This window comes from Thamnophis elegans, chromosome 9 (genome assembly GCF_009769535.1).
Source record: "Thamnophis elegans isolate rThaEle1 chromosome 9, rThaEle1.pri, whole genome shotgun sequence".
NCBI lineage: Eukaryota > Metazoa > Chordata > Lepidosauria > Squamata > Colubridae > Thamnophis > Thamnophis elegans.
Window position 1 is genome coordinate 48,624,386 of NC_045549.1, and position 9,552 is coordinate 48,633,937.

Here is a 9,552-nt window from a genome sequence, read left to right on the forward strand (position 1 = left end):
CATGTGATCCCCTTTTGTGACCTTCTGACAAGCAAGGTCAATGGGAAAATCAGATTAAACATTACAACTGGGTCACTAATTTAACAACTGCAGTAATTCACTTAACAAATGTGGCCATAAAAGTCGTAAAATGGGGCAAATTTCACTTAACAGATTTCTCAGTTAGCAACATAAATGTTGGGCTGTGTTGAGGACTACCTGTACAACATAACTAGTCAAGCCAGCCTTTCATCCGGCAGCATGATTGAAGTTGAGCCATTTAATCAAAGAGAGAGACAATCGTCAGAGTCTTCCTAGCTACTGCAAGGTAAGCAGGTGCTTATTAATTTCTTCTCCACCCCCACCCTCCTTCAATAGAGAAATGGTTTATAAATCTGAAATAGCCCAATTTGCGGGGGGGGGGGATGTATCAACACTGATGGAGTCATGAGAGAATAACCTTCCACTGGAACCTTCTTTGTTTCCTATTCTCTCTCCATTGTGGCATGGAAGTTAAAACATAAAAACAAGTCTGTTGTTGTTGTTGCTCCTGCTGATGTAGGATAGTTTTAGAATGTTGTCTTTTTTGCCATTCTGTTGTCTCTTCTCTGTTTCTACGCTATGGCTGACCAAGAAGGCTGCATGGATCCTCTCCCCCTGCCCCCATTTTGACTAGTCTAGAACAGGGGTCTCCAACCTTGGCAACTTTAAGCTTGGCAGAGCCGGTTGGGGAAATCCACCAGGTGTAAAGTTGCCAAGGTTAGAGACCCCTGGGCTAAAATGTTCATATAATAGATCTTTAGCCAGTGGTGGGATTCAAATAATTTAACAAACGGTTCTCTGCCCTAATGACCAGCTGGGTAGGCGGGGCTCAGTTGTCATGTGACTGGGTGGGCATGGCCAACTCGACATCACTCATGTCAATGGACGCTTCGCCTTAGCTGTTACAATGTAATAAGGGTTAACTGGAGAGGCAGTTTTGGTAAGCAGGGCAATAAAGATTAGACTACAAACAACACCAGAATGTTTTCTTCCTGCCTTCCTTACAAGATTAGCCCTGTAAAGGTGGAAAAAAACAAAATAAGTTTTCTTCCAACAACCGATTCTCCAAACTGCTTAGAAAGTTAACAACCGGTTCTCCCGAATAGGTGCGAACTGGCTGCAGTTGTGTGAACAGGACTATTCTCATCTGTCTGTCAAAAAAAAGATAAGAATCTAGAACCCTAAGCAGTTTGTAACAGAATACCAATGCAGTCAGATTTCTAAGAGTTCCAGAATAGCAGCAACCATTTCTTTTCTTCGCGCCTATCCACCACCAAGACAATGTAATAGGAAAGTTTTGTGCAGAGAGTTTGTGAGCTCAAGGCTCATAGTAACAACCCTTAGCAGAGATGAATACAATTTTCTGTTTTCATTCATTCTACGGTTGCTGTCAGTCCAGCACTTTTTAAAAGGCACTGTTTTCAACTTTGTACAAGAAGAAGATAACATAAATCCCCACAGGTTCCATGTGGCTCATCCTTCTGGTATCCTTTATATTCTTCATATGAGAATGTCCTAAGTTCAGCTTCTGGCAGGATGCTAGAGGAGTCAGTAAACTGCCTTAATATGAAAAATATTATATATATATATATATATTTATATAACATGTTGGAGTTTTCCCATTCCATCTCAAAGAACACGGTACCGGTAATCCTCCACTTATGACCACAGTAAATTTATGTTGCTAACCAAGATAGTTGTTAAGTGAATTTTGCCCCATTCTACAACCTTTCTTGCCACAGCAGTTAAGTGAATCACTGCTGTTGTCAAATTAGTAACATGGTTGTTAAGTGACTCTGACTTCCTCGTTGAGTTTGCTTGTCAGAAAGGTGCCAGAAGTAATCACATGACCCCAGGACCCTGCAACCATCATAAATACGAGTCAGTTGCGAAGCATCTGAATTTTGATCACATGACCATGGGGATGCTGTGGCAGTTGTAAGTGTGAAAAACAGTCGTAAGTCACTTTTTCGGTGCTGTTGTAACTTTGAATGGTCACTAAATGAATGGCTGTAAGTCAAAGACTAATTTTATTTTAGTGAAAGGTTACCATACAAAGTTGCTCCTCTTGTGAGTGTAAAAATTTTCATGAGTAGGATGCACAGGCATCTCCCCTCTTTGTCTTAAAATCAGTACAGCTGTCTGCAACTTTACTGATGTTTGTTTGGAAAGCAAACAATATTTACTATTGGAACAAGTATTTAGAAGAGCTGGACAATAGAAGAATGAATAAAGACATCTCAGGCATAGACACCTTCTTCTCCCAGGAGTTCATCTTTATTCTTTCCCCACCATTAGTTACATATCTGTTTACAGTGATTGGAGGACCATTGTGGTGTAAGGCAATATATTCTCTTCAGACAACTAATGGGCTTAAAGATATTCTTTGCCTTTAAGAATAACATGTCAGAAGAAACCATCCAGTTCTCTAATTCAGCCATTAAAGACACAAAGGGAGCCCTCTTTGGAAAACAATCTGGGCATCGCAGATGTAGGCTACAACACAGACGGATGTTGGCCAGGAGGCAGGCTAAAAGTATTGGGGTGGGAATGGCCAATCAGGTTGAGGTAGTGGCGATCCAGCCCTTGTACCGATGGCAAGAAAGTGTTGCGCTGCTGTCCTGGATTAGTGAGAGGCATACTGGTATTGGGAAGGTAAGGAATGGTGGGATTTCTGGTGGAACCGTGCCAGGAGAAGTGACCGTGCCCAGCTGCTTGTGAGAAAACAGGATCATTAGTGCCTTGACCCAAGCAGTCTGGAGCTGGAGGAAGCTGGTAGGAAAAGTCTGACTCTGGAAGAGATCCCAAGGAGGCATAGAGAGGTTCTGTGATAAAGTGAGCTTTGGATTGCAAGAAAGCCAGAATCCGAGCATACTTGGTGTCTTTGGTCTCCATTCTCTCCACTGTGGTCAGGTAGTGAACTAGGTTCTTCATGCATTCATGATAGCCATAATAAAAGTAGTTGGCAAATTCAGCTAGAAGTTCTGCTGGAAAGAAGGAAAGAAAGAAATAGCATTGTATGCTTGGCTTTGGGGATTTTCGGTTTATATTTATGGGAGTCATATTTCACTATAATTATTACCATTTGTAGTAGCTAAATCAGCAAACACTTTTTTTATTTTTAATTTAGTAGGCTAATTTCTGAAACTGACAGTACTCATATATGGCAAGCCTGCAAGTTGACAAACTATTAATAGAGGTATCTATGAAAGGCAGGCTGAAGAACAATGAGTATACAGCAGTGTCAGAAGTTATAAACACAAAGCGGCTCATTAAATAAATAAACTTTACTCCGAATTCTCTTTACCAGAAAGTTTATACCACTTATAAAAATAGTCTGAAATCAATGTCTGTCTCAGACTTTCCCAACATGGTTCTTTTCAGATGTGTGAACAACAACTCCACCAGTTTCAGTCAAGCCATCTGGAAAGATGGAAGTTGTGGATTAACACATTTAACACCCTCCCCAAAACATAATTGATCAATATTTAAAATAACTTCAATCAGCAATGCCGTATAGCACACACACACAAACACACATTTTGAAATGCAGACCATTGTGTGTATATGTACACAAAAATGCATCTACTGAAAGTTAACAAAGTTGATCAATTGGCAAGTGTGCTATAGTCCCTAAAAGTTTGTACCACTATAAAATTTTTTAGTATTCATCTCAAAAGGCTTTCATTTTATTTAGTCTCTTTAAAATGGATGAATATATACCTCTTTATCCTAGATTATTAGACATTTAACAAATGCTGGATCCAATCTAGCCAACCATACTCTCTTTGCATCCATCAATGTCCAATTGCAGAAGGTCACACACTCGATTTAATAGCCATGTTTTGTCTCTTGCACTCAGCAATCTGGAACTGCCTCTCTCCTCATGGGTTGACCCCATTCTATTAATTTATCTAATCCTTAAAACAATAATCATTCCAATCATAAATGCTAAAGATTAGGATCTGGGAAAGGGGCTAAGATAAAGCTGCTCTTTAGCTGAGCCTGCAGGGAGGCAGCTCAATTGCAGCCTTGAATTTGCTATTCTCAGGTGGGCAGCAACTGGATCCTCTATTACAGGGGTCTCCAACCTTGGCAACTTTAAGACTTGTGGACTTCAACTTCCAGAATTCCTCAGCCAGCAAAGAATTGAAGTCCATAAGTCTTAAAGTTGCCAAGCTTGGAGACCCCTGCTCTATTGCACAGTACCATGGAGAGGAGTTGTTGAGTTAAGACAATATGCAAACCAAGCCATTGAAGTATATAAAACCTAACTTACTGCTTAGCATTCCAAATGAACAAGTGCATAGTGCCTTGTCATTAAACCAGGCTAAAATTAAGAGATGCTGTGTGGAACCCAGGTACCCTCTTCTAAAAGTCATGCACGATGAGAGAAAGGCAGGGCAGCAAAATATTTGAGAACTGGCCTTGTCCTGAAAAGATACTTCTTTCATTCCAAAAATATAGCAATTTAATCTGTGGCAGGAGGAAAAAAAAGTCTTCTGGCATTTTAAAAATGAGGGTTCACCGAATCCGAGCAGTCGACTGAGAGTTAGGACAGAGTTGGAAGGGATCTTGGAGGTCATTTAGTCTAACCCCCTGCTCACGAAGGAGACCTGTACTAGGGATCGGAACCACCGCACTGCCGACCTTTCTGATCCACAAGCTCAGTGTCTCAGCCACCGAGCCTCCTAGAGCTCCGCAAGCGTTCCCCCAAATCCACCGGCGTCTCTTTCTGCGCCGGCTCGCCTGCTTAATACTGCCAAGCGCCGGGACGCACCGTCTCCCCGAAGAGCGCGCCTACCTTTTTCTCTTCCCCGGGGGAAATCCGCGGAGTGAAGGACCCTCAGGTATTGCACCGTCATCTCCAAAATCTCCGCCTTCTCTAGCTTGCCGGAACTCTGCAAGGAGCCAAGAGCAACATTTCAGGAGAAGTCGCGTCTGGGGCAAAGGAAGAAGCGGGGAAAACAACTCGCCATGGCACGGAACGAAAAAGCCATTCCGTCTTCCTTCCCTAACATGCCCCAGCCCCGCTTTCCCCCCTGCGAATCGGAATGGCAAGGTTTCCCGCAGGAGCCCTCCAGGCAAAGCCAGGGACCTGCCTGCTGGGTCTAACCGAGGCCACCCGTGTCACTTGATGCGCTTTTTCTCTGGAAAGACGCCAAGGTCCCGGAAGGTTTTGGGGGGGGGGGGGGCGCTGGGAAACGCGCGTGTACCTGTTTGGCCAAGGCCATGGGCACGGTTTTCCCCAGTTCGTTTAGGCAGCGGTTGATCCGGTCCCTTCTCCTCTTTTCGATCACTTTGTGCGAAATGGGGATCTTCTGAAAAACACGTTAGTGGGGCAGGGTAAATACACGAGTAGCGGACAAGCGGGAAGATCACCAAGCCAGACAAGAGCCTCCCCCCCCCCCCGTTTTTTGTATGAACACCAGACCATTGAAAAGTTATTCGATGCTTCTGGGTCTCCATCTGCTCTTCATCTTTTAAAAAATATTCCCTGTCAAAAATCACCTTTTGAAGTCAGAATTCTAGAATTAAATTCTTCCCATCCTCTGTTGAAACTTTGGCGAGGAGGGGAAGGGAGGTCGTTATCAGGAACCCATTGCCTAGAACTCAATAGGATCGCAGTTACAATGGATGGGGCGGGGCGGGAAAGGGCAGGGGAAAAGCGCGGCGGGACCAGAAGCCAGGGCCTTCTGAACATCTGGATCCCCCAGTGGCGTGACGGGCTCCTATGAGCAGTTGTCCCAAGGGAAAAGTCTCCTTTCGAAGTGTTTTCGCTAGGAGCTCGTCTGCCTGGGGCTGCGTGCCACCCACCCACCCATCCTCCTCCACCCCCTTTTAAAGCCCCAAAGCCAATGGCCGGGGTTAAATGGCACCAGGCCCTCCGGAGAAGAAAGCTGCGTTCGGCCTGAAGTGCGCGGGGGCAACGCCAAAGCGCCAACTCACTTTCCGTTCCTTGAGTTTTGAAGACATCGAGGCAAGAAGCGGACGGGGGGAAAAGCTAGCCGAAGGCACCCGGGGTCTCTCCTCAAGTGGCCCAGGTGGATTGTGGAGTCCCCACGTCCTTGGGGCGATTTATAAAGCAATCATTTCTAAGGCGAGGGGGGGAGGGGGCGATATTCATGGCCTGCCTGGTTCCATAGGATTAGGGAAAACAGCATTAGGAGAAGACATGCATTAAAGATAAGGTTTTCTTAAAATGTGTGTATGTACAGGGTATTTCCCCCCTCCCCGGAGACCAGGGGCGGGTGAGGGAAAGGCGACAGATCAGCTTTGTCACTCCACGTGGCCTTCAAGGACACGTGATTGGCCCCCCAAAGAGCATTTGCATGGCAACGGGTAGCGCAGGGCTACAGAAGCAACAAGTGGAGCGCAGGGGCGCGCTGGCAGGTTGTGAAACACCAGCGCCCTTCTTCAAAGCCCCCAAAGGCTCGGTCGGTCTCTCACACGACCGCCTGTTTACAAATCCCAGGCAGGCACATCTCTTCCTTCTCCCCCCCGCAACCCCCGCGGCCTCCCTTCCCTGTCCAAGCGCCGACTGCATTTTAAAGCCTGTCCAGAGTCATTAAAGTAATTAAGTAAGCCCTTAATAGGCTGTTCCGCCCAGTTCAAGGAAGAGTCCTTGGAGACGGAGTGGGTCCGTTTGTTCTCAGCTTTTCTCACACGACTTGGTGACACATCCATCTTTATGAGAGGTGGCAGGGAAGCTTTTCTGTTTCTATCGCTTTATGTGGCGGGGGGGGGGCACCCCGGCAGGTGTGGGGACTGAAGGGTGGCACAAGACACCCCCCTTCGCTTCATAAATTTATCTCCTCCCCTCAGCAGACCCAGGGAGGCTCCTTCAAACTTTTGGCACACGACCGTCCTTTTTCCTATGGTGTGTATGTCTCCATCTTGTTGTTTGCCTCGCTCCGCCGCCGCACCCCACCCCACCCCCGCCGCCTTTGGAGAGGCTCAATTTGTAGCCTATTATCCTATAGGAAAATGTCCCATTGAAAAGTTTGAATAGTTTCATTGGGCCTAAATTTTAATAATGCGGGTCAAAGAAAAGAGGGGCAAAATAAAGAGGGAATCGCAGCTGCTCCGAGAGCGCATTATGCGGTGTCACCTGCATCTATTCATTTGCCTAATTTTGGTCAATTTAACAAACTTCAGGAGAAATTACTGTGGCATTGTTAGAGAGGGTAAAGCTTTCTGATCGAATTAACAGCATGTTTTGATCCGGTAAATGTCTTGAGAAAGAAAGAAACAATCGCGTTTAAAGGGGCTTGGAGTGAAACGCGCCAAGTGGAGACGCCAAAGCGCAGCGCTCACAAAGGGAGCAAGTAACTGCCACAGGGAACTTTTGTACACGCACATTGCTGAAGTTTTTACACAAAAAGGCATTATTTCATACTTGAATAGTCTAATCCAACAATTGTCTATTTTCTGCAAACATATTTTCACAGCATTGTTACTTTTTTTCCGAGGGCCTCTGCTCTGGCAGCCGCGCCTCTTGCCTTGAGAGCGCAAAGGATTCTCATTCGGGGGGGCAACCGATTTGTTTGAGGGGGGGCATCCAGAGGGAAAGAATGGACGTTGGGGAAAGATGTTTTATATCTTCTGAAAGACTAAAAGAGGGAAATATAGGAAATACTCCAACAGGAATTTAGGGAAATTCATAAAAGAAGAAGGATCCGTTTCCTCTCCAAAGCTTCCGTGCGCATTTCCAGACCTCTTTCATCTCGCAGTGGCACCTCCTTATTTCATTGCCCAAGGACACCCCGCACCTCCCAACCACTTCATTTGATCTAGTGGCTGCCTGAGAAACAAATGCGATCGAAAATACAACGGTGGGTTTGCCAGTTCATATAAAAATAACTCAGACAAATTTGGAGAGGTATGCCAGAGTCTACATTTCGATTAAGCCATTCTGGAAATGGAGCCTATTGCAGGGAAATACTCTCGCTGTGCTCCCGAATTCAGATTCTTCCTTTCATTGTCATATTTTGCAGGTTGTCTTCTCTTTCTTTAAAACAGATTAATGTTCATCTCTTTTTTCATTACTTTACTTTGGAAAGTGTCACATAATGTTCTCCAACTTTACTGTTTTCTTTTTCACCGCATTCATGGTAAAATGCAAATTGGGGCTCTTCTCTCGTGATAAAATGCTAGCCAAAGAAATGTTCTTTCTCGGTGTTTTGTCTGCAACCTGTTTTGTCTGCAACCTGGTGGGTGACTAAACAAATCCTTGCAGAAAGTTTTCAGAAGCAGCGTGCCTTGCTCGGCCCAGGGCAGGGACGCTCCCAAGTGCTGCTCTGCCTGCGAGAGATATCCTTTCAGAAAGCTGTTAGGTTTCAGTATATTCAGTCCTGCACAATGGGATTAGAAACTAACCGTTATCATCCAAATTAACTAAACTTTGAATAGTAAATGTAGGAGCTTTATTTTTTTTCTCCCCTCCAGCCATTGGAGAAGGAGTTGATCCGCTTACTGTCTGTGTTAACCACCAGCTGCAGGCACCTGCGAGGCAATTATTCTTTTTTTTACACCACTCATTTTGTTTATTTGCTTCTCTCCCCGCCCCCTTTCCTCCTGCCGGAGAATTGTGTCTGGTCCAGGACAGGCTTCCACGAGGTGCAGGTTCAGGCTGGCAATGAAAGCTAGAAAGGACACGTGCAAACTGGATATGACAGGGGCCATGGTGCCGGGGTGCTGGAAGCGTTATGGCATATTAAGGAGATATGTTTGCTGTTGCTTTTGATTTTTTTAATGTTATTTCTCTGCTTAGACTAACAATGAGGGCTCCAGGCATATATTATTAGCTGCTTCAGAAAGTGTGTGAACCTCTCCTCTTGGAGACAGGCAGAGATAGGGAAATTCTGCACTTTTTAACTCTCCTTTTTTATTTGTCAGTGCAGGAGGTTGTTAGATGAATAGAAGGTGTTCATTTTGCCTTGTGCCTTCCCTTTCCCTTCTTAACCATGAGGAGGAAAATGACTTTGAAAAATTGTTTTGTTCGTAACTTATCTGTTTTAAACTATTTTTAAGAAGAATGCTTTAGAGCAGTGTTTCTCAACCTTGGCAACTTGAAGATGTCCGGACTTCAACTCCAAGAATTCCCCAGCCAACGAATGCTGGCTGGGGAATTCTGGGAGTTGAAGTCCAGACATCTTCAAGTTGCCAAGGTTGAGAAACACTGCTTTAGAGTGATGATTCATTTCTTTATAAAAAGGGAATGGGCGTTTCTTTATAAAAAGAAACAAGAAGGTTAAATGTAAAATTGTGCCCAGTCTTGTATATAAATGATGAGTCTCCTCTGAATCATACTGCCACTGATAGTTTTTTTTTTTCTTGATTGTGAAACTAAAAAGTACAGTTACATTCTAAGTGAGTTACATTTCACAGAAGTGCACAATATCCTATCCATATCCATATTAAGATGCATCCTTATGATAACCCATTCGGGCCCTTTTGCCCAAATAAGGTGCCATCCTCCAAGAGGAGGGGAGGATTAAAAGGAAGTTTCAATATATACAGTGCATTCAG

The 9,552-nt window shown here is 44.7% G+C and overlaps 1 protein-coding gene across 1 annotated transcript; it reads right to left on the reverse strand.

Moving 5' to 3' along the window:
- Window positions 1-2,517: 2,517 nt before the first annotated feature.
- Window positions 2,518-5,997, reverse strand: HELT (helt bHLH transcription factor). The gene is made up of 4 exons (XM_032223745.1): window positions 5,971-5,997; window positions 5,238-5,342; window positions 4,826-4,922; window positions 2,518-3,005 (listed from the first exon to the last, which is right to left on the reverse strand). Exons 1-4 carry the CDS (start codon window positions 5,995-5,997, stop codon window positions 2,518-2,520), a joined length of 717 nt encoding a protein of 238 aa, XP_032079636.1.
- Window positions 5,998-9,552: the final 3,555 nt, after the last annotated feature.

Excerpts from the sequence above, each read along its gene's own strand:
- HELT (XM_032223745.1), bottom strand. The coding sequence starts at position 5,997 with ATGTCTTCAAAACTCAAGGAACGGAAA. Across the intron at positions 4,923-5,237 it reads CCATGGCCTTGGCCAAACAG|AGTTCCGGCAAGCTAGAGAA; the intron begins GTACACGCGCGT and ends GGCTCCTTGCAG. Across the intron at positions 3,006-4,825 it reads CCCCCGGGGAAGAGAAAAAG|AACTTCTAGCTGAATTTGCC; the intron begins GTAGGCGCGCTC and ends TCTTTCCAGCAG.